Source organism: Heloderma suspectum, chromosome 3, assembly GCF_057233095.1.
Source record: "Heloderma suspectum isolate Gila_16-S chromosome 3, 16-S_ref, whole genome shotgun sequence".
NCBI classification, from domain to species: Eukaryota; Metazoa; Chordata; class Lepidosauria; order Squamata; family Helodermatidae; genus Heloderma; species Heloderma suspectum.
This window is the reverse complement of record NC_139460.1, coordinates 83,903,103-83,927,590: the sequence shown is the minus strand read 5'-3', so window position 1 is coordinate 83,927,590 and position 24,488 is coordinate 83,903,103. Positions and strand designations below refer to the sequence as shown.

The window sequence follows — 24,488 nt, the reverse complement described above, 5'->3', positions numbered from 1 at the left end:
GCTTCAGGCCTGGTTTTGGAACAGAAACTGCCTTAGTTGCCCTGTGGGATGACCTTTGCTGGGAGAGGGACAGGGGGAGTGCGACCCTGTTGATTCTGCTGGACCTCTCAGCAGCTTTCAATACCATCGACCATGGTATCCTTCTGGATAGGTTGTCTGGTTGGGAGTTGGAGGCACTGCAGTGCAGTGGTTCTGCTCCCACTTGGATGGCCGATTCCAGAAGGTGGTGCTGGGGGATTATTGCTTTGTGCCTTGGCAACTATGCCATGGGGTTCCACAGGGCTCTATTTTATCCCCCATGCTGTTTAATATCTACATGAAACCGCTGGAGGAGGTTATCTGGAGGTGTGAGCTGAGGTGCCATCAATATGGAGATGACACCCAGCTCTACCTCTCTTTCTCATCAAACCCAGATGAGGCAGTGGCTGTTCTGAATCCGTGCCTGGGCACAGTAATAGACTGTATGACGGCCAATAAACTGAAACTCAATCCAGACAATACAGAGGTACTGTTAGTGGGTGGTTCGTCCGCCTGGCTAGGTGATGTTCAACCAGTTCTGGAGGGGGATGCACTCCCCCTCAAGGATCAGGTGCATAGTTTGGGGGTGCTCTTGGATCCAGAACTGTCACTTGAGGCACAGGTGAACTCAGTGGCACGGAACACTTTTTATCAGCTTAGGCTGGTATACCAACTACACCCTTATCTGGACAGAGATAGCCTAGCTACAGTTATCCATGCTCTGATAACTTCTCGTCTGGATTACTGCAATGCATTATACATGGGGCTGCCTTTGAAAACGGTCCGGAAACTTCAGCTGGTCCAAAATAGGGTAGCAAGATTGTTAACAGGGACTGGCCAGCGAGCTCATATTACTCCAGTACTTTTTCAGCTGCACTGGCTGCCAGTCCATTTCCGGGCCCAATTCAAAGTGCTGGTATTAACATTTAAAGTCCTTAACAGCTTGGGGCCAGGTTATCTGAAGGATCGCCTCCTCCCATATGTGCCTGCCCGGACCTTAAGATCATCCTCAGCAACCCCTCTCCGTGAGCCCCTGCCAAAGGAAGTGAGGCTGGTGGTTACTAGGAGGAGGGCCTTTTCTGCTGTAGCACCCCAGCTGTGGAATGAGCTCCCTAGTGAGGTTTGCCTGGCACCTACATTGTATTCCTTTCGGTGCCAGGTGAAGACCTTTTTATTTTCCCAGGCATTTTAGCTTTCTAGACTTTTAGTTTTGCGGTTTTAAATCTGTATTTTAAATTCCTGCACTGCTGCTAGGTTTTATTGTGGTTGTATTGTTATATTGTGGTTTTAATGTTCTATATATTTTAAATTGTTTTATTGTGTGCCGTTTGATTTTAATTTTTGTGAACCACCCAGAGAGCTTCGGCTATTGGGCGGTATAGAAATAAATAAATAAATGTGTTTCTTCACACAGCGCATAGTTAAACTATGGAACTCACTACCACAGGATGTAGTGATGGCCACTGTCGAGGAAAAGGCCTCACGGGGCCAAAGATGTGGTGGGAAAGAGTTAATTTTACTTTGTATAGTTTTAGATTGTGTTTTAGTGTTTCACAGTAGGAAGGAAGGCGCCTTATCAGGGTAAGAAGGCCTTATCAGGGACTCAAGGTCGTGAACCAGGTTGGACTGCCAAGCTGCCAGCACAGCTGGAGAGGTGTGAAAAACCCAGGTCATCCTCCTTGAGGGAAGGGAGGGGGGACGAAAGCACTAGAAGCTGATAGGGATAAAAAGAGACAAGCAGCCATCTTTCTTTGTCCTTTGGTTTTCATCTGCCCTGGGTGGAAGGTGTTGGAGTGCTGGCATTAACAAAGGATCCTACTTGGAGGTGTGGGTAGACTAGGTTAGGTAGTCTTTTATTGTTTTAGTCTATGCTGGGTTTCCAAATGGGGAATTGGTACTTGTGGGAATTATAAATTGTATTTTGCCTTGTTTCCCTTCCCATTCACTTACCTCTTATTTGTAAATAAATATCTACCTCAAACTATTGCTACTATTTCTTTCCTGGGTCATTGCTAAATTCAGTGGCTACTGTCTCCTTCACCAAGTGGGGAGGAGGTTGGGGAGTCCTCTTGGGTCTGGCAGGGCTCAGAGAGGTGGTGGCAGTGGACTGAAGGTGGCTAGTAGAGCCCAGGAGTCCCACCTTCCTTTACAGCCACCAATTTGGATGGCTTTAAAAGGGGATTGGACAAATTCCCAGATGGCATATAGTCTTACGGCTATATGCGACTTACTGTACTAGAGGCAGTGAGCCTATGTACACCAGTTGCTGGGGAACATGGGTGGGAGGGTGCTGTTGCATTCATGCCTTGCTTGTGGTTTCCTGGTCAACAGCTGGTTGGCCACCGTGTGAACAGAATGCTGATGTTCTTAACAGATGGAGCTTTTATCATCATATATGCCAGGGGTGTCGAACTCCAGGCCCATTGCTCAAATCTGCCTGGGCCCCCAATCTGACCCTCCAGGGTTCCTCAGAGTGCCATGCCCCCTTCCCCTGGCCTCACTCTTGTTTCCCCACTCACTGATAGGTTGGTGGCTTTCCAGCTTTTGTGCAGTTTTTTCCCCAATCTAAAAGGTGTAAATGCATTTCCTATGGCTTATTTACTAGCTTTAAGCTAAAATCTGCAGGTATCTTAGGTATCTTGGCTCCACCCCTTTTGCCTTCACCCCACCCACCATGCAATGCGGCTCCCAAGAGCTTCTCTGAAATTGAATTTGGCCCTCTGGCTGACAGAGGTTCAACATCCCTAATATATACTACCTGTGATCTCAATTCTCTGAATGCCAGAGCTTACCTAACCGAAAACAGCACCATCCATAGTAACCCCAAGGTGAGCGGAAGTACAAACAATATTTAGCAAAAAAACCTAATGGAGAGAACCCCCCAAACAGTCCTATGGGTACTGAGTTTGCCCAGTGGCCATGGAATGGTAGCTGACTGGAGTGGGGGACACAGAACATCGGGGTAGATGGGAAATAGAATGGAATGGCTGCAATCCTGAACAGCTGCACTCCACATGGCAATATTTTATGGCTGGTCCCACTTGTTAAGCACAATGTTCTATTCAATGGAAAAGATTCGACACTGTGAAGATTTCCAGACCAAACAATGAAATAGTCAGGATATCAAAACATTCTTGCCCCTCCCCCAGCACTTTTACTTCAATTCCAGCTTTGCAAAATGTTAGAGTCACTCACCGATCTGGCAGTTTCAACATTGCATGACTCATATCCTTACTGCCTGGGATATTTAAGAAAGACATATTGAGCATTCGCTACTTTTGGAAAAGTAATTGTAACAACGGAAAGTGTGAGATGCAACATATTTTACTATGTGTTATTATATTGCCACCGAAATGCATAAATAACCATATTCACGTTGTCCTGGCATGTTTGTTAATTTGAGATAAAGCAACTGATAGAATCATAGAGCTTTTCTACAAAAGGCATTTATTACGCTCATGATTCCTTACTCATGGTTGTTTATGGGCTCTTTAGACGACGACGTGATCCTCCAGTTTTGCTTCTGCATTTTCAGAGCACTTTCCTGGTTGTTGTTTTTTTAGAATGGGGAAAGTGGGCTATTACCTTAGCACAGGGAAAATGGCATTTTTTTTGTCTTGTGTAATTGTGATATTCTGCTATAGCACAGCTTCAGGTTATGTAGTGGAAAAGCAGGAAAGGAAAAGCTCTTTGTGTAGAGCTCAGATCTCACTGCTGCGACAAAACTGAAAGTAGGTACGTCAATCAACAGCCTCATGTAGAAAAGCTCAAACACTTAAAAAAATGGAAAATTGAATTTGTAAGAAGAAACCACAAGAGTGCTTATAAAGCTAATATAAGTTTATACACTAGACAGAACCACAAACATTTTTGCGTTTATACATTTCCCTGTGTCTTATAACTGTGGGGTCATTTTTGTTTTCTCATAAGCAATGCTGATTTTGTATTATTCTGCCTGTGTACCAAGTGAGCATCCTTATGTTTGATACAGTGTGCCAAAACTACTTGAGAAAAGGATTCTGGGACGATGGAGTAGCTAGGTTTAGAAATTCGCAGAACAAACGTACCTGTTTGTGCAGAGAACTTCAATGTTAGAATCTCCCTGAGTTATCCCAAGCCCAGCAGGGTGGTAGAGAGGTGTTTTGTTTTTTTGTTTTTCACTTATTTGTTGGCTTTTTCTTCCTTTCTTTTTTGAAAGTATTTTTCTCCCTGTGTATATGTGTGGGGAGGTGTTCTCTGATCTTCCCACATCATGGCCTCATCCTCCCCCTTTTCAGCTTTCTTACTGTCGGCACTCCAGATGTTTCTGCAGGGCCTCTCTCCCCACCCCTGGAGGGGGAGATCTGGAAAATCCTATGACTGTGGGACAGCCTCATCGGGTCTGTAGGTTTGCAGCTTTAATGAATGAGCACACTGTGCAGTGATGTACATTGGGCACATTAAAAGACAGAGAGAAAGGAAGTGAGATAAGAAGAAAAGAAAAGGGATCTGCTAATGAGGAGAGGTTGAAAAATAGCCAGGATGAAAAAGAGGTCAAGGGCTCCATTCTTGAGTGAGATACAAACATATGTCCCAAACATCCTAGTAGTGAAGCATTATAGATCATGGGATGCAGTCTGGGTTGTGCTATTTCACCAGAAGAATGTTCGCACCAGATTGTCTAAAAGACTGTTGGTCACACAGGCCCCAATCTTCAGTGTGCTGAAGACCTATTTAAATCAGTGCAGTTTTAAGTCAGTCACAATGAATGTCCCATTGATTTCAATTTTAGTTTAGTTGGGGCCTATGTTGCCACAAGAACGGTAACCATTGCACCATTTTAGAATACTTAAGTTACAACCTTAATAACATATAAGCATATTACACATTTAAATCAGACCTAAGTTGTTGTGACTGACTTAAACCCCATTGACTTAAGTTGACTTAAGGTTTAAATGTCTAGGCGGATAAAGGAAATTCAAGAATGAAATTACTTTTTAAATTGTATTTTAATGAAAAAAATACTGTGTGAATAGAAATGGAAGTATAACAAAGAAATTTCAGCTGATTCAGGAAAACACAGTTATTACCAGTAGAGGAAGGAGAAACAAATACAGCATATTTGTTATTAGTCTTTTTTGCTCAGCTAGTTCTCCTAGAAAATTCATTAAAGGTGCAAGCCTATGTAGGTTTAGACAGAAAAAAGGCCAGAACTCCCAGCATGCCCCAGCCAACCAAGTGATGTGTTTGGGATTGGGATTCCAACTGACAATTATATAGCCTTCATTATTCACCACTCTAGTACCTCCAGATTATTTTGCCATTTCTTGACCAAATAAAATTTTAACATCCTTGATCCTAAACACATATACTTAGAACTTGAAGTAAACCTCACTGATATTTGTGGAATATATTTAAAAGTTAAGTGTGCTTAGAATCCTGGAATTCTATGCAAATTTTTATTTGACATAAGCCTAGGTTGTCATTTACATAAGGTCAGGGATGTGCTCTCTCTCTCTCTCTCTCTCTCTCACACACACACACACACTTTAGATTGGACACAATTATTCCCCAGCAGCTCCTATATCTCCGATTATGAGATATTAAAACACATACACACATGCTCTTAGGTTTGCTGCTTTTTGACAATTTCATCTTTTATATATCTAAGAGCAAGTCTTTGAATCTTGCAGTGAATATCCCCTCCCAAAAACACATCTTGTATCCCACCCCCACTGAATACTGAAAAGGTACCCCTGCATAAACCCCAATGACTTTAGTGTAAGAGTTCAGTCTTAGCATCAAACTAGAAGGGAAACCAGGATCTCCAACTGGGTCTCATAATGTTTCCTTTTTCTTCTTCTTAAAAAGCAGCTGCCAGAAGGAGAGGTGGCAATTAGAGTGGGGCTGCATATTTACGGAAAGGGGGGGTACCTTTTCACCATGCCATTTTCCTGATCTAAATTGCCCATTTCCCCTGATGCTGCTATTTGTTCCACTAGGAAAACTACTATACAGGGTTAGGAGCCTGTATGATTTGAGGTACCTGTACATTTTCCCTAGTGGGACAAATAGCTTGATGGGAACAAATTATTGTAAACTCTTGCCCCCCCCACCATGATCACCTTCAAGGCCCTGATCTAATTTGGAGGTACTCTGGATGCTTTTAAGAACAAGAGGCATGTCAGGGGATCTGATCATGGCTCTTGTCTAAATTTACCTAGTTTGGCCTGAAAATGCATTTCCTTGAAGATATATGTTGATTCTCATACTTTCAGCACACAGTTTTTAGTTGGAGTAAGGTCTCTGTGCACTAACTAAAAAACTGAAAGTGCCATGCAGAGGAAGGGCCATAATTTCAATAAGAGTTTGTTTCCAAGAATATTGGATTCTGAGCACGCTTATACCAAGAAGCAAGTCTTCCTACTGATATATCAACAGGACTTCCTCTTGGAAGAATTGCTTTGCAAGGCTATAATCCCAAACAAGCTCATTTTCAAAGTAATTGTCACTTGGATCCATTGGGCTTACTTCCAAGGGGAAAGTTAAGATTGGTGCTGTATAAGGAAATGTTGCCCTTTCCCCTTACCTTATTAGGGCTGTCCACATTATCATTGCAAATTAACAGTGCAATCCTATGCATGCCTACTCAGAAGTTAAGTTACGCCCAAGTAAAGTGTGTACAGGATTACAGCCATAGTTACTTAATGGAAGTTATTCAGTTGTCATGTTACTAGCTTTCAAATGCTATTCAATTTATGATTGCACTTTGGCACATATTGCCATGTAAGTGGACTAGCTTTTTCTCCATAACCAGTTCAGATTTAGAAAAAGATAGGGCATGTTCCAGTGTTCCCCTTAGTAACACTGCTCCTGCTATATGCCTTCGTATGGTCCACCTCCCAACACAGAAACTATTCATATGTGTTTCTAATATGCACATTTTTTTAAAATGGGAAGAAATATCTTTAGAAATTTGATCCATTTGAGCATATAATGGGGATAGATAACCCTCCAGTGATATTACTTGAAATAACATATCCATTACATAACAGATACCATATCCATATTAAACTAGCATTAAATCAAATTTAGACATTCACATATTCTGCAAGTGAAGTGTGCCAACATATTAGAGCAGCCTTCTCCAACCTGGTGCCCTCCAAATGTATTGGACCACAACTCCCAGAATCCCCCAGCCTGCCATGGTGTAATCCAACACATCTGGAGGGCACCAGATTGGGATGGGCTGTATTAGAGGGAACATTTGAAGGGGGAAGAAAAAAACAACAACAGTTGCCCAGCACAGAAAAGACCCTAGATTTTTATTGGCCCAGACAGGTTCATTCAAAGTTATGATGATCCCTGTCTCTTTTGATACTGTATTCGAAGCTTCTCCAGCTGTTCGACACATTGTGTCTGGGCCAGCTTCAGTGTCCGGTTCTCTTCCGTCAGGTCTGCATATTCCTTAGTTAGCTGAGCAGCATCCATGTTCTCTTTCTCAGCTTGATCTAGTCGAGTGATCAGCTCCTTTCTGAAAAGAAAAAGTTTAAAGACAGAGTATTTTATGAACCAGGGTAATCCAAAGGATCGTGAGCAAAAGGAGAAAATGCAGTGCTATTCTGTGAACTCTTGTGCAAGAGCTAGCAGAAACCTTCTGAGTCAGGGGTGTGTTACAATTTAGTGGGAGATAAACACCCTCCTACCATGTCTTGAATGAATGCACAGAGTGGGCTGTGGGTTGCATGGGCTAGCCCTGCTCACAACTGTCACCATGCTACACCACCATGCTCTCATAAATGTCTGCTTGATGATCAGTAGAAGGAGTTCTCCATTCATACAGATGTATGCATGATGAGCTCCTACATGCAAATAAGAACTCTCTGTATGCACTGGTCTGTATGCCAGAGACAGCAAGTGGCATCACAGCTGCCAGGATCACCACTACTATCTTCACCTACAATTTTTCCCAGGTAAGATCAGAGGACCTTTGGAAATATATTTTCTATCAACCAGAGTGCATCCTGGGAAAAGTCAAAGCTGATGGTTGCAACATGACATCCAAGTGATGCGGCACTGCTTGTAAAGGTAAAAAAACCCCACCATCACCCCTTTCTAAAAATAGTCAGGAGGCAAATTGAATTGAGAGCCCTGTGTAAGTCTGGGTAAAAAAGGCAGGTGGTTCCCATATTGCCTAAACATATGGTTTTGTCCAGATGCCTTCTTTTGGCTTTTCCATTTTACTCAACCCTGCTGCATATCCATTATAGCTGAAGACAATGCAATTGCTACTAGCGGAAAGTAATCACAGACAGTTTCTGGTGGGGCATGCAAGGACTGGTTCTAGAGTCTACTCTATTTTTATCAGTGACATACAAAATGAGAGCAAAATGCTCGTAATTTTTTTGGTGACAGACTGATAATGTGGTGAATACCGATAGGTCTGGAAAAATTACACAAATGAAGCTGCAGTTCTTAATCAGCTTAGACAGGTGAAGCATCATATATAGGAAAACAAAGCTAAACATCCAGAACTGTGCTTATTTGAACTCAGATTAAAGAACACAATGCTGTGCTCTCAGCCAGCTGCACATAAGCAACCACTATTGAGATATTTGTCATAGCAGGAATCGCTGCAGAATGACCACCCTGGTCCACATTATCATACTTCACAAGGGTAGTGGCTGCTTAATATGCAATTTGCCAGTGGTGCTGCATGAACTTACCCCTGGACAACACAGACTTGGAGCAAACTAGATAAATGAGCAAAGCAAGGAAAGTAACACATCTTGAGAAGCTGAGTCTCTCAAGAGGTTTCCTGCAGACTGAATCTAAATCACCTGACATTTGTAGACTGGTGTGCTGTAAACTAGCTCCAGAGCATAGGCAGAGAAAACAACAACAGAAAGTTACAAACAGCAAGCAAGTTTTCCACAAGTACCTGTGGAGTGAAATATATTTTACCACAAATGCCTTCATTCCTTGAAATAGATTCCACACACATGTACGGTTACCAAAAAGAAGAACGTTTCTGTTAAGGTGATATTTCAGATTTCTCCCCCACTCCTGAGTATGATAAAACGTCCCTTAACACTGACATTTTATTTTTCATCTTTTTTTCATTGTTTAACTATATTCATTACAGTTTGCTGATTTCAAAAAACATTTTCATACAGCCAAGTTATCATATGATGATTACTTTTATCACATGGAAAATATGTTGTTGTTTGACTTTCTAATGTCTCTTGGAAAACACTGATATAATTTACTATGGGTTTTTTTTAAAACTAATCAGTCCCATCTGCAAAGATTTTAAATGTTTCTTTATGGCTATTTCCCCTATTAAAAATTCTGTTTATCTCATGGGATACCACAGTGATCAAAATTCCAAGCATACATTCACTTATTTACAATGTAACTTCTGCAATAAGTACTTTGCACTGTGCAAGGAGGTTTCTAAGGGAGCAATCCTACCTGGATCGACAGTCGCCTCCGAGCCTGGGGGCAACCGCCTATCCAGTGCAGGGCAGGAGGAGTGGTGAGGAGCCGATGTCCTCCTTGCTCCCCCTGCCCAGCTTTTGCAGCTAGACAGCCAATTTCGGCTGTCTAGCTGCAGGACATGGGAACGCGGGTAGCAGCAGCTGGACAACACATAGGATGTGTCATACCGGCATTTCCGACTTCCCCGCCCCAGCACGTACCCAGAAATGCCCCATTTTTGCCACTCTGTGCTCCTCTTCCGAGCGCGGGGCTGGTCTGTGCTGCCTACAAGGCAGTGCAGGAGGGGGTAGAGGTCAGTTCTCTGGGAATTGACCTTGGAGTACGGGCTCCGAGGTCAGTTGCCGGAAACCAACCTATCCTACGGCTGTCTAGCTGTTGACTAGCGGCCATAGGATTGCACCCTAAAGGTTATATTCTATAAATAAGTTAATATGTGGAATGAAAACATATAAATATTGACCAAGCTAGCCATTGGAAACTGGGAAAGAGTGGGACATAAATAACTAAAACATTAAATAATTTCAAAATTTGTCAATAACAAGCCTCCTTAAAATTAAGAAAAGAATCCTCTCCAAATGTGACCCACTCTTACATCTCACAGGACATTTCTAAGTAGACAGAGGTTATGAATGTTTAATTAATGATGCAATCCTATGTATATTTAGACAGAAAGAAATCCTACAAGTCCCAGCATACGCTGGCAAGCATGGCCGCCTGAAGCATGCTGGGAGTTGTAGGACTTTTTTCCTGTTTAAACATGCATAGGATTGTGCCCTAGATAACTTTTGTTCATTCTTAATGTGCCAGTTCATGTGTCACAATAAGCCACCATAAATTCATTAACCTGCAGGGCTCTGAGACACAAAATGGCACAACAGTCACCATTTCGGATATGCAAGCTGCGGCAGGGGCGCATATGGTTTGTTCTGTCGTGGGTTGATGCCTATGTTCACATGGCACAGCAAGCCATGGTGTGCCTCCACCATGGCTTGCATATTCAAATGGCAGCCAGCATGCATTTCAGAGCCCTGCAGGTTAATTAAGCCACAGTTGCTTATCATGACATGTGACCCATGAGTAGATTCCTCTGCTCTGAGGAAAAGTGAGCTTGTTAAAACCCTTTTGTCATCAACCCAGCTGTCTGGGCAGCTTCTGGTTACAGAATGAGAGGAAGGTAGCTTATTCCGCTTGTTAGACTGTCTGATATAAAGAAAAAGACCCTCCTGGCAAATGCAGTAGGAAATGACTTGTATGGTGGCCGATGTCAGGGTGGAAACTGAGCCCAGAGAGCCGCAGAGCAGTTCGGATTCTGAGGAGGAACAGCAATCCGTGGGAGAGGGGCCAGCTCATCCCTCACAGGCTCAGCACCTGGCAGAGATTCCTCCTCAGAATCCGAACTGCTCTGAGGCTCTCTGGGCTCAGTTTCCACCCTGACACCCATGTGTCCTACTTTAGAGATGACAGTCCTCTACTTGAAGAGCTGCCATAGGACAGTCCTCCATTTGGAGGGGGTGTCCAGTCCAAGTCCAGTTTAAAGATAAAGGACCATACGAAGGGAGAGCAGGGAGGGGCCTTGAAGTGGCCCATCAACAGCGAGGACCTGGACAGCAGACTGAGCAGGCACACAGGTCAGTCTTCCCCACTATGGTGAGATGTATTGTCTTTCAATTTAAATTATAGTAATTATTTCTAAATGTGGATCTCTGCATATAAATTAGCATATACAAATGTTATGCAAATCTGCGCCTTCTCTTGTCATCTTTTTGGTAATGCATTTCCCTTTTTTTTGGTGATGCATTAAGTGGCCACCCTAACTACTTGATGAAGAGAGGCCAGAATGAAGGACCTAATACTCAAAGACCATCAGATAAAGGTACCAAAATAGAAGCAAACCCTGTAAATCCACCGACAGCATTCTACATTCTCAAGATTCAAAGTCTCACATTTATGGAGGAATAAATGGAAATGGTTAGGTCCAAAAAGTGTTTTGACTAGATAGAACTGGTAAAAAAAAAAAAATGAAATGAAAAACACTTAGCCCAGGACCATGCAAAGATTCCAAACTTGAACAAACAAAGAAAGCCAGACCCCATCAATGATACATGTCCCAACATCTCCAGGTCACAGGACATGTACATATGATTGCTTCACTTGTCTAAGAATGCATGCATCCCATCCACCCATCCATCCATCCATCCACCCATCCAAGCTCTTAACTTAACCTCTACTTTGGAATTTACTCTCTAGTTCCTGAATCGAAACATTTATGCTCACAATTTCTAAAGCACTTTCAAAATAAAAAGCACTGTACTATAAATAAAAATCAGGACAGACCCTACCTATAGGCTTGCAGCATAGAGAGACAGAAAAAAAGACAAAATAACTCACTTGGGACGAGGACAAGAAAGTTATCAATTAAAACAAAACAATACACTGAATTTTAACACATCCTTAATTAGCTTGTAAAAACCTCTTCATGCAGGTATTACTTTTCCAAGTATGTGACATTTATTTGAGAGGCAGAAAAACGCCACTTACTTTCTTTCTTCAAGCAGTGCAATTTCCTTTTTGACTTCATAATATTCTTCTGCTATTTGGCAGTGCTGTTTGAACACCTGCATAGATTCCTTTGAGTCATGGCAAGGAGGCAGGGGCTTCATAAACAAAGGGAAAAAACAGTCTAAAGCTTTTTTTTCATTCAAATGAATCCTCAGAAACTGAATTTAAATGGAGAATCATTTTAACATAATTAGTTCTTTTGTTACAGTGGTTGGAATACTATCTTGTGAAAGTACTCTCTTGGGAAGGAAAAGTTTCCCGCTCATCTGAAGAAAAGTAACAGGAATTTGTCATCCTTCCTGGAACCTTCATGATAATCCCTGACAGTTTTCTGTGTCATCTTTCTTTTAAAAGATGAGTGGTTTTGCTTTTTAACACCTACATTTATTTATCAATCAAAGGCTACAGAATACTGCCACGTTTTTAATATTGAACATATTAGGCTGGCGCCCTCCAGATATGCTGGCATGGTGTGCTGGCTCTGGCTGCTGGGGGTTGCAGTCCAGCCCAACTGCAGGACACCGGGTTAAGGAAGCCTTCTTTCTGTATGTCATACTAGCTTCAACTTTCTGGAACAGGCATTGTCCTTCTCTATTCAGAGTCGTACATGACACTGTCATACAAAATCTGGTTTTCAACACAAAGTTAGGCAGATGGTTAGTATTTTGAGAAGATGAAAAACTTTAGCAGGAAGTTTGGCGGTTTCCGTTTTTGTTTTGGTTGCATTCAGAAAAGAGGACCCTCCAGGAAATAAAGTGGAATCATTAACTATGATTATTTTAGTAACAGTAGTGCATACAAAATATAAGTTACAGGATTACTATTGTAGATAACTATTATAAAAAATATGAACTATCTTGTTGCTTTTCCTGAAATGTTATGTTATACATATGTATGAATAATGTATGCAATGTATTACTGTTGGTTTTGTAATAATGCTTTAATTAACAGTTTGCAATAAAATCTCATAGACTAAACCAGGGGTCTATCTAGTTTATACCCTAGTGATAATGTACTGCCTTGCATTTTGTTAATTGTATCAAATATAAAGCATTTGCAGTTGCATTCTACAGTAGAAATATGCCTATATATCTAATTACATCTAGCTGTTTTATAGAGAGACAAAATGTACAACACATTTTGGAGACAGTAGGATTAGAGGGAAGGGAAGGGTTCTGGTAAGAAAAAGTGAAAATTAGGAAGTTCAGTTACATATTCTGAGTCTTTGTTTCAGTTGGGATAGGGGTGAGGGGCTAAGTCAGGGATAGGGTCTTGTGGCTGTTCAGATGTTGTTGGAATACACCTCTCATAATCCCTGACCATTGACTGTGCTGGCTGGAGTTGATGGGAGTTGGAGTCCAAGAACAGCTGGTGGGACACAGGTTTGCCACCCCTGAGCCATGTCAAACCCTTCACAGGGCCAGACCTGCTATTACAGCAACAGATCTATGGGTCAGCAGAAATGGTTTGTTGTTGAATCCCAATGAATTGGTCAGATCTAATGTGCAGCCTGTTTGAATGGAGGGAACTGAACAAGGGAGGATCACATGGCATCTATGCTAATGTCTTTTAGGGGCCAGGCAAAGACCTTTTGATTTGATTTCATTTCTTACATTTCTATACCGCCCAAACCAAAGCTCTCCGGGCGGTTTACAAAAAAGGAAACCCTAAAAATACAATATAACCGCATAATATAAAGCCAGTTACATACAAAAATACAAAACAGTTTTAAACAATCAACAATTAAAATCCCAGGAATGGCTAAAACCTTATCACATGCTGTCAACTGCCTGGGAGTACAGGAAAGAGGACAGTGTTGGTGCCAAGTGGAACTCACTGGGGAGAGTGTTCCATAATTGGGGGGCTACCACTGAAAAGTCCCTCTCCCTCGTTGCCATCCTCTGAACCTCCCTTAGAGGAGGAACTTGGAGGAGAGCCTCAGGTGATGATCGTAGTTATGAATAAGTTCATACCAGGAGAGGTGCTCTGTCAAGTATCGCAGTCCCAAGCTGTTTAAAACTTTATAGCTCAAAACTAGCACGTTGAATTGCTTTTAATGCTACATTTTATTGTGTTTTTGATCATTATTGTAAATCATTGAGGAAACTTTGAATTGAAAGGCAGTTTAAACGTGTTTAAAATTAATAATAATTCAGGTTAGCCTTTTCCGCCAAATCTCTTCTCCTTAGCCATTTTCTTCCACTAGGGCTCTGTGACAAGTAGTAGCTTCTGCCAGGGGAAAAACAGCTGGGGAGAAGTAATTTCATAAAATGCATAAGTCCACCCATCCTGTGCTTTAAATTGCTCTCACCCACCAAGCCACCCCCTTTGTATAGGGATTCAGCACAACCAGTCTTGAATTGTGCTGCCACCACATTTAGTTGGGCTCACAGAAAAGGTAGGTTTGAGGAATTAAGGAATAGAGAATAGTGGTACCCTGTAGTATTCTGGGAGAGGATTCCCCAGGCATAAGAAGCAGAAATGTGGAGTCACTGAAGCAGTGGTACACAAGTGGTGGGATGGACTTTGGGGCAAAAGTCCAGGACCCTTGAGCCCAGCCCACCTACCCCAATGACCCCCCAGACAGCAGTAATGGGGGCAGTGGCAAATAGGTCCTGGGTCAGGGCCTGTGCTGGTAATCATTTTAGACTTAGGGAGCAGTTGACTGGGCATGCACACGGTTGCAGAGGCTAATTTTATTGTTTCTACTTTTAAAACATATTATCCTTTCCTACAAGAAAATGCTGCTTGTTCCCAAATAAATATATTTAGGATCAGGGCAGCAGAAGTAAACTCCATTTTATTCCTGTAGTCACATTGGTACTATGATTTAAGTGAGATTAAAATGCAAAACCGCACATGCTCAGAATATTTTTTAAAAATCAGGATTGGCAAACATTCTAACATATAAAGAATGTAGAAGCAGTTCTAAAGTGTGGAACGGTGATGGTGGTGGTGAGAGAAAAGTTATTTATGTATTCCAGAGACTTTCTATACTGCTTCTCATTTAAAATTATAATAATCCCAAAGCTGTTTACAAGATAAAATCATGATAAAATATAATAAAACCAATCCTTAAAACAATAAAACAGTGATTAAAAACAATAAAATCTCATGAAAATAACCAGGGGTAGCTGACAGGGAAATGCCTGGACAAACAAGTGTATTTAAGTTGTTGGCAGAAACACTCCACACTAGGGCCCCACCTGTAAAATCATTCCACATGATGGGTGCCACAACTGAGAAGGCCTTCCACACCTCATTGAAATGAACCTCAGTAGGCTGCGGTATGGTCAGAAAGCCCTCCCCCTCAGAACACAGAGACCAAGGTGGCCTATATAGGAGAAGGCAGGCTGTCAGATAAACCAATCTTGAGCTGTTTAGAGCCAGCAATAACAACTTGAACGTAGCTCAGTAACTAAGGGCATAATCACATGGAGCTTTTATCCTGTGATTGAGATTGCTCCTTCACGGAAGTTTGTGAACTTTTTACATGACGCCGTGACCCTGCTGTGACCCTCCTGCACTAAATGCCCTTTGTTTCGTTTTTAAATAGATTGCACATAATGAGCTATCAAATTACCCTGTTGTGTTCCTCTTCAGTTTCCTCCATGAAAAGACTTAAAGCCGCAAGAAGAGAGCCGAGATCAATGCAAGAGAATGGAAGACTCAGATATGGGGAGAAGATGGGGGGGGGGGAAGGAAGCACATGTAAAGGGGAGTCAGTGGTGATCTGCCTTTAAAACAGAAGCAGAAAGCTCTGTTTTAAATGCAGGATTTTAGGCTGGTGTAGAAATGCCCTAACTGGCAACCAGTGCAGAGCTTTCAGCACAGGAGTCACGCATGTGTGATAAGACGCTCCACTGTTAGTTCTGTGCTTCACAACTGAAGTAATATACAAGGCTTTCTAATGCCACTGCCACCTAACCCCCCAAAAGACCATTAAGTCCAGGGTAGCTGTACCACTGCATTTAAGACAGCAGGAGACTTCAGGGCACAAGTGGGTAGTAGAGCTGAAGAGGAACAGACAAGGACAGGGGTAGAATGAGAAGTAAGGATCAGTTTGCTGGATGGCGAAGTACGAATACAATGTCTAACCAAAACAGAGACAAAGATTCAGCAGAGAGATAGCAAGGCCATGGGGACCTTTACTGGTGAATACAGTATTGTAGAAAAGATCCTGCCTAGTGCAGTATGACTTGTATTTGGATGCACTACAATACAATTACTCCATTCCAGAGTCAAAGGAACTCAGTCTAGTATATGGAGCTGATGCACAAGTGAAGAGAGACTGGCATTCTGGTGTAGCAACTCAGACAACAATAATCAGGTTGGAGGTGGGTGAGTGCGGGGGAAGAGAAGCTGCCTGCAACTTGGTACTGGACTCCTACCTAGTTATTCAACAATAGTTTAAAATTCATGCTTTGATGACTTAGCAAGTGTTTATGTATCACATTAATATTTCAACAAGCACATCTTCTAACTTCTACAATGTGATGTTATATTTTACTTTTCAGTGCATTAGCTTAGTTCCTCTTCTCTTGTACTTCAACCCATGTGTAGATATACCCAGTACCCACCACCTTCTCAGATCACTGTACAACTGCTGCCTTTTGAAACTTACAGCAGAAGAAATCAGTTAGACTACAAGGTATCGTACTTCTTGTTGCTAAAAACTAAACGCTAATCTTCTGGAATAGAAGTTGCCAGACAGGAATTCCTCACACTCTTCTAGGGTGTTAGGGAGACAAAAGCCCCACTCCCCCAAATGCATCTTATGCATGTCAACACTGTCTGGAGAGGGTTCACTGATTTAGATTTATAAAATATTTTGCATCCCTTTGAAAGTGACACTTTGAGAACAGACGGAGTGATTACAATAATTGCAGTACCTCAGGGGGATCCTTGTAGTGGCTCTGGGGGATCCCTGTAATCTTACCAGCAGCTCCCAAAGATGAGTAGCACCTCTACACCAGCCTAAAATCCTGCATTTAAAACAGGGCTTTCTGCTTCCGTTTTAACTGCAGGATCACGACGACTCCTTTTTTCACCCACTTCCTTCCCCCCTCCCCTTTCCCCCTCCTTCTCCCCATATCTGAGTCTTCCATGATCTTTCATTGATCTCGCTCCTCTTGCCGCTTTTCCTCTTTTCATGGAGGGAGCTCAAGCGGAACACAATGGGGTAATTTGATAGCTCATTATCTGCAATCTATTTAAAAATGGAACAAAAGGCATTTAGTGCAGGAGATGCCTTGAATGGTCACAGCGTCATGTAAAGAGCCCGCAAAGTTCCATGAAGGAGCAATCTCAGTTGCAGGATAAAAGCTCCGTGTGAAGAAAGCCCAGTACTGTTGGACAAGCTGCCCCAAAGAGAGCTTTTCCTCCACTATTAATTTTCCCCTACAAAGTGCAGATACAGAGAAACACTGGCTGTGTTGTATTCTTCTGTGGCACATTCTAAAGTCATGCGAAGAAACAGTGAAGCCCCGCTGGCCTGGCCAGTTCCCCATATGAGTTAACTGTGCACTGAGGAACATCCAGAAGAATCCTTTGCAACATGAAGGGGTTCCATGAAAGGGGCACAGGGGCTTCTTCAGCAGACATGTTGCTATGAAAAGTGTTCCCTGAAGTTAGTAAGTGTGAAAATCATTGCTGTGAAAGAAAGATAACTAGATAATTATACACCACTGAATCATAGAATCACAGAGGTTGCAGGGGCCATTTAAGCCATCGAGTACAGCCCCATGGTCAGTGCAAGAATCCAGTGTAAAGCATCCCTGACAGATGGCTACCTAGTCTCTGCTTAAATACCTCCAGTGACAGAGAGCCTACCACCTCCCTAGGCAGTTGGTTCCATTGCGTGACTGCTCTGGCCACCAGAATTTTTCCAGATGTTCAACCAAAATCTGCCTTGCTGTAACTTAAGTCAATTATTTCATGTCCTACAGCCTTGGATGACAGAACAGCTTGCAGGCCTCTTCTGTGTGACAACCCTCTAGGTACTTTTAAAGTGCTATCATATCCCTGCTCCGTCTTCTGCTCACAAGGCTAAACATACCCAGTTCCCTCAATCTTTCCTCATAGGACTTAGTTTCTAGTAGCCTGATCATCTTTGTTGCCCTTCTCTGAACTCATTCCGGTTCATCTGAATCCTTCTTAAAGTGTGGCATCCAGGACTGGACACAGTATTCAAGGTGAGGTCCGACCAGCACAGAGTAGAGTGGAACTATTACTTCCTGTGATTTTGAAACTATACTTCTATTGATGCAACCTAAAAATGCATTTGCCCTATGATAGTTTTTATATCCTGGAGAGAGAGAGAGAGAGAGAGAGAGAGAGAGACAGAGAGACAGAGAGAGAGAGAGAGAGACAGAGAGAGAGTATCCCAACTAGATAGGGCCTTCACCAATTTACTGTTGTTAGAATGCAGTCCTATGCATGTTCAAAGTAGGTTTCTATGATTTACAATGGGAGTTACTCTCAAATAAGTGTGCATATGATTGTACCCCAAGTCTAGTAATCTTATATGACCAAGATGAGGGGTAGGCAAAGTGGTGCCCTCCAGATGTTTTGGATTGCAACCCTCATAATTCTTGATCATTGGCCATGCTGGGGCTGACGGGGTTGTAGTCCTAATCATCTGGATAGCACCAGGGAGTGAAACTGACCAGGGGCTGTCTTCACGAAGAATTTCCTGTGGATTGGGAGTGTTTTGAGGTTGTTTGCAGCACACAACGTCATGGCCAGTGTGCTGCCAACCAGCAGCTTCTGTCTTGAAAAGCCAGATTATCTGGAAGTTCTTTTACTCTTTTTTTCAGTTAAAGCAGCTCCCACGCGGTTCTGCTGCAGTGTGCCATGATCGTCTGCATTAACTCCTGGGCGTGCTGTTGTGATGTGGCTGTGACCTGGCAGTGACATGGTCAAGGGGTGGGGCCACCCCTCCCCCCATTCTCTCATTTTCTCCACTGGCACTACTATCCCCAGGGACAGTAATTAGAGTAACTAACCTCCCTTTCTTGTTGAGAGTCGTCATTATGCGCTACTCTGATGTTTGCCTGATGTTGGGTTGATTCACTTCTCTGATGTTGTGTTAATTCACCTCTCCAATGTTGGATTACTTGGCTTCTCTGGACACTTGTGTGGTCCTTGCATTACCTAGCTACTTCTCTAATGTCTGCTTTACTTCGGAGCTTGTCTGATCCTTGCGCGTTGCTTTGCTTCCCTGATGCTTGCAGTAAAAATGGCTTGGAAGCTATAACTCTGTGACAGTTTCATGGAATGGAGCGAAATTGGAGTGGTGGGGTGCTCTCAGGGGGAGCCTTCAGATACTACACTGGATAATCGGGGATTTTGGCTTCTTCTTGGAAAAGTGATGGAACAGTGAGCTTATTGTCAGGGTGGAAACTGAGCCCATAGAGCCCCAGAGCAGTTCTGATTCTGAGGAGGAACAGCAATCCGTGGGAGAGGAGCTTGCTCATCTCTCACAAGCACAGCAGCTGGCAGAGATTCCTCCTGCCAGCATTCCTGAGAGAGATAGTGACCCTGGCAGTGAGAGAGTGGGGGAGGGGGGCTTGCTGGACGCTCGGCGCAGATGCAGGAAGCGACGCCAGATGGAGGGCACCAAAAGGAGGCGTTCTGCTCATTTGGCGCTAAAACAATGGTCGCGTCCCGACGACCCAAAAGTAAGAGGGAGGATCACTCCATAGCCCATAAGTTCAGAGTCTTCCTGCGCTTCTCCTTCAAGCTTAGTCTACTCTGCTATCTACCCCAGTGCAGTTCCTTGCTTAGTCGCGAGTGATTAGTATCTTTAAGAGTCATTAAGTAATAAAGGAATAAAGCCTTGGAAAGGATCCTTGTCGTCTGTGTCTTGAGTTGGCTATTGGAGGGGACTGTAAGAGGCAGCTAGGGTGCTCCTGACACTTATACTCTTTCCTTTAGAATTAAACAAATGTGCATTAGGGCTTTATTGCAGAAGTGATCTGATGAGGTATCAGGATCATGGGAGTGGAGATGTCTTTCGCTGTGGGCAGGGAGAAAGTGCCTAGAGAAGGAGAAAGGGGGTGGGTGGAAGCTGTAACTCTGCCACAGTTTGCTGGAATGGGGTGAAAGGGCTGCTTTCAGGGGGAGACTTCAAATGCTGCACTGGAAAACCGGGAATTTTGGCTTCTTCAGGCAAAAGTGAGCACATTGGGGAAATGGTGGGGGATGGGGAGCTCTCACTCTGTGACAGTTTGCTGGAATGGAATGGTGAATTAGTTACTCTCTATTCATAACGATGCAGTAGCAGGGGGAAGCCTGGACAGAGGCGGAAAACAAACCTCTCTCACTGGTTGAGCAACCCCTGCCATTTTGATGAAGTTCAGTTCTATTCCCCCCCACCCAACCCGGAAGTATGCTCCTTTCCAGCGCTGTGTGACCCGTGAAAACCAGATATGGTACACTTGGCTTTTCTTGCTTCATGTGTCCCTGACAGACCAAAGCCAATTCCATGAAAATCCAGATAATACTCCAACGCGCTTCTCATTCCGCTGTCATGAACATCCCTGCCACAGGTTGCCTGCCCTGACCTAAGGCATCATTTAATAAAGTGATTCTGCTTAGTTATTTTCGGTTTCTTTGACTGAACAGCATCTTAATTTAGACCATAATCAGTGGTCACATTTTGTCCATAATCATGAACTGTGTGTAACGCACTTTGAAATAGGTATTGCTGAAATAATTAAGTACACGTCTCACGGTACAACAACTAGCTGCTTAAATCAAAAGAAAGGACTTAAGTTAGTTCATCCATTGCCCAGTTAAGAAGCACCCAGCATTCCTGTGATACAAAAGAGAGGCTATATCTATCACTACACCCTCTTTATAGACTGCTCTATTTGTGGAGAAAAATGCTTGGAGTCACTGTGTGGGGAGTGGCACATATTTACCCTCCTAAAACAGCACAATATTTTTCTCTTAACCTTCACTATGTCATTTCAATAGAGTCCTCCAAAAGAAGAATGGCAAGTGATTTCACCTAAATAGTTGGCACGTGACAGCAAAAAACTCTGATGCCTGCTTGTAATTATTCTGTTAAATATTACTGCAGTTTCCATAGCACCTGTCAGGGTAAAAGGTACTAACTGGAACTGGGTGGTTTGACCATATTATGCCTGTGTTTTGTCAGCTGCACTGGCTTCCAGTCTGTTTCTGGGCCCAATTTAAAGTGATGGTTTTAACCTTTAAAGCCCTAAATGGTTTGGGACCAGGTTACCTCAGAGACTGCCTTCTCCCATATGTACCTACCCAAACCTTAAGATCTTCCTTAAAAGCCCTACTCTGAGACTCCCCACTTGAATCAAATAAAGTGGGTGAGTACCAGGAAGAGGCCCTTTTCAGTAGTGGCATCCCAATTACAAAACAGCTTTCTCACAGAGGTGTGCCTGGCACCAGGTACCCTATGGTCTTTTTGATGCCTAGTGAAGACATTTCTGTTCACACAGGCCTTGTATCACCCAGTCATGTAGTCTGGCCTGTCAGTTTGTTTAATTTTGGGGTGATGTCTTGTTGTGATAAGACATCCATTTTCCCCAAAACATTTAATAAGTTTCATGGTTGGGTTGGAATATCTCAACATGGTTTTCCTGTTTACATCCAAACCCAGTACCCTCACCACTGTGCTTTTCTGTCACCCAAGAACAATATTTTAATAGTTTGAATACACATAAAAACAAGACATATACAATGGCTTCAAACTATGAAGCACTGCTTCCTCAGTCATTTCTACAGGGACTGCATGAGAGAACTGAGCAGTTAAAAAGAAAGAAAGAGGAAGAGAGAGGGCTACTCCTCCCTTGTTCATTTTAAACAGCATGTTCTATTTAGCAGCATTTCAATGTGGAAAAGCCACATCATCATGCCTGTATTCACTAAATAAACAAAACAAATTTAATGAGAGAAAATATAGAACATGAAAACACTCAGTTCCAGGAATTCAAGTTTGAAGAAAGTAGCATCTATGGTATCAACTCCAATAACCCCCAAACAACAATAAAATAATCTAAATCTGACTTATGGAAAACCCCTTGAACAATGATTCTTACCAGGAAAAGAGATTTGCTCATTTTAAGCAGCTATGTATGGTTATCTCAAATACATCAGGTTTATGCCACTTAAAAACCAAAATACTTCAGTTTACATCTATCAGCTTCCCACTCAAAAGATATATTTAGAAAGCTAAAACTAAACTTCTCTCATCTTTTTGAGATCTTGCATGTGTATCCCACTTGGAAGCAGCTGCTGTCTTTTCAAATGATGTACATTTTTTCCTGCCCCAAACATAACTTTTAAACTTTCCCGAACTTCTTAATACCTGAATTCAAACAAAATATTGGTCACATGTGTAAAGCCCAGGTAGAATCAGAAAAGTGTGCTAACATCCATTCAGCCTTGTAAAATTTCCCAGAGTTGATCATCATTCCAGTAAATGTTCCAGCCATTGGAACAGGAAAGACTGGCTGAATGCAACTCTTAAACAACGGTTTAACATCTGGAGAGAAACAGTGATTCAACCAACATTCATGAAATTGACCCAGTAATTCAAGGACAAATAATTTTGTGAATGGCCTCTTCCACAACATTTTTTCATAAACATGTTATTGGTTCTTCAGCACAATTACTTGGGAGTAGATCAATGGAGCTTACTTCTCATTAGTCATGCACAGAATTGCACTGTTAATCTTTCATTCCCCCATTCCCCCACCTCCCACCCAGAAAAAGCATGACACATCTTTTAAACCTTTGGGTTTACTATCAAATAAAGCATCTTTATTGCTGGTTGTTTTTATTGGGATTTTATGTGTATTTCTGTGTTATTATGTTTTACACAAAGGCTAGAAAAAGTTATTTATAAGTAATTTAGTAAAACAAATAAATCTTTGTGGCTTTTGCAAGATGTTCTTATAAAAGAACCCCAAATGTAAAAAAGCCCCTAGTAGTTTAGATTTAAAACTAGGAATTTTCCAGAATTCAAAAAGCACTTCAGAATAGGATTTTCTAGGGAATAAAATTTGCAGCCTCACATAAAAGAATTTCACCGGAATCCTGAAATATAACTGAAACAAACAAGCAAATTTTGAGATGGGTGAAACAACTGAGAAATGGTTCTTGTTAAATTGGTATAACCCTAACTAGCGATGAACCAAAAGTTTCTCAGAGAGGTTTTTCTCTGAGAAGAAATGGGAGACTGGGAGAAAGGCAGAAAGAAAAACTGAAAACAAAAATTGGGAGAGGGGGAAGAAATTCTAAAACATTTTTGGGGTCAGGGGCTTACCAGGAAAGCAGGAGCAGCATTACCTTTTTTCCAACTAAAAGCTGCGCGCTTAAATGTAGACCTTTTCTACACAAGGTTGTTAACTGCTCTATCTACTTTTGGTTTTGTCACAGAATGGAAATCCAGGCTCTACACAAAGACCTTTTCCTTTCCTGCTTTTCTGCTACATAACCTCTAGGTGGCGCACAAATCTACAAGTAGGAAGCTGCCGTTTTTTTCACTTTCAGAAATAAATTCAATTTTCCCTGCCCTAACCACCACCTCCCCCCAGCCAGGAAAGTGCTCTTTAAAACAAGTGAAACTGGAGGATCACATCATCATCTAAAGAACCCATAAACAACTGTGAGTAAAGAATCACAAGCACACAGTACATGCCTCATGTAGAAAAGCTTTTAGTTGCTCTGCTGTCATAAGCAGTGACAAAGCTACAACAGTCCACTGCTAGCAGGAGCTAGTTCCCCCTACACTGCTGTACTGGAAAAATGTCTGTGTTAAGATTGTTGCAGCTTTGTTGCTGCTTGTGACAGCAGAGCAACTAAGTTTAATAGAGACCTTTTTTTTTTTAATGAAAAAAGGCAATGCTAAAGCTGCATCCCTGCCAAGCCCCATTCATCCACCTATAAAATTTTAGGATTTCTTCTGCTCCATTAGAAGATTGCCAAAAGCTCCAGCCCTATTTTCGCAGCATGAAAATGCCGTTGTAAAAGTGTGGAGGCATTTTTGGTTCAGTTTAAAAATCTCCTTTCCGTTCACATTTGTCCCGGCTTACGTAGACTTTCAGGCATCTTGACCATGCCATTTTTGTATAGCGTGCAGCTGCAGCATCTGTTAGGATGGCTGAATGCACGTTAAGCAATAGTACTACTTCTTTGACACCTCCGTGTATGGTCATCTCTCCCTGAACAGGAGTCTGTTGCTACCTCTTCCTTGACATCCCATGTCAAAACCCACCTTTATTGTAAGGCGGTTGGTCCTATCCTTTAATTCTCATACCCAGCTGTCACCAAGTTTAAGAGTGTGCAACTGTGTTTGCTCATTCATCTCTCCTTACCATCTTTGTTCTGCATTGGCAGTTTTATCCCCTGGCCCCAAGGAGCTTACAGTCTATTTTTGGCAGCCC

The 24,488-nt window shown here is 42.4% G+C and overlaps 1 protein-coding gene across 1 annotated transcript in view; it reads right to left on the bottom strand.

The window, feature by feature from the left end:
* Positions 1 to 4,211: 4,211 nt before the first annotated feature.
* Positions 4,212 to 24,488, bottom strand: part of MAP3K7CL (MAP3K7 C-terminal like) — a 45,843-nt gene continuing 25,566 nt past the window's right edge. Inside the window, exons 4-5 of the mRNA XM_084841712.1 lie at positions 12,037 to 12,152; positions 4,212 to 7,531 (exon numbers count right to left, since the gene is read on the bottom strand). Coding sequence (XP_084697838.1) covers positions 7,351 to 7,531; positions 12,037 to 12,152 — 297 coding nt within the window. The 3' untranslated portion in view covers positions 4,212 to 7,350. The remainder of the gene's footprint in view (positions 7,532 to 12,036; positions 12,153 to 24,488) is intronic.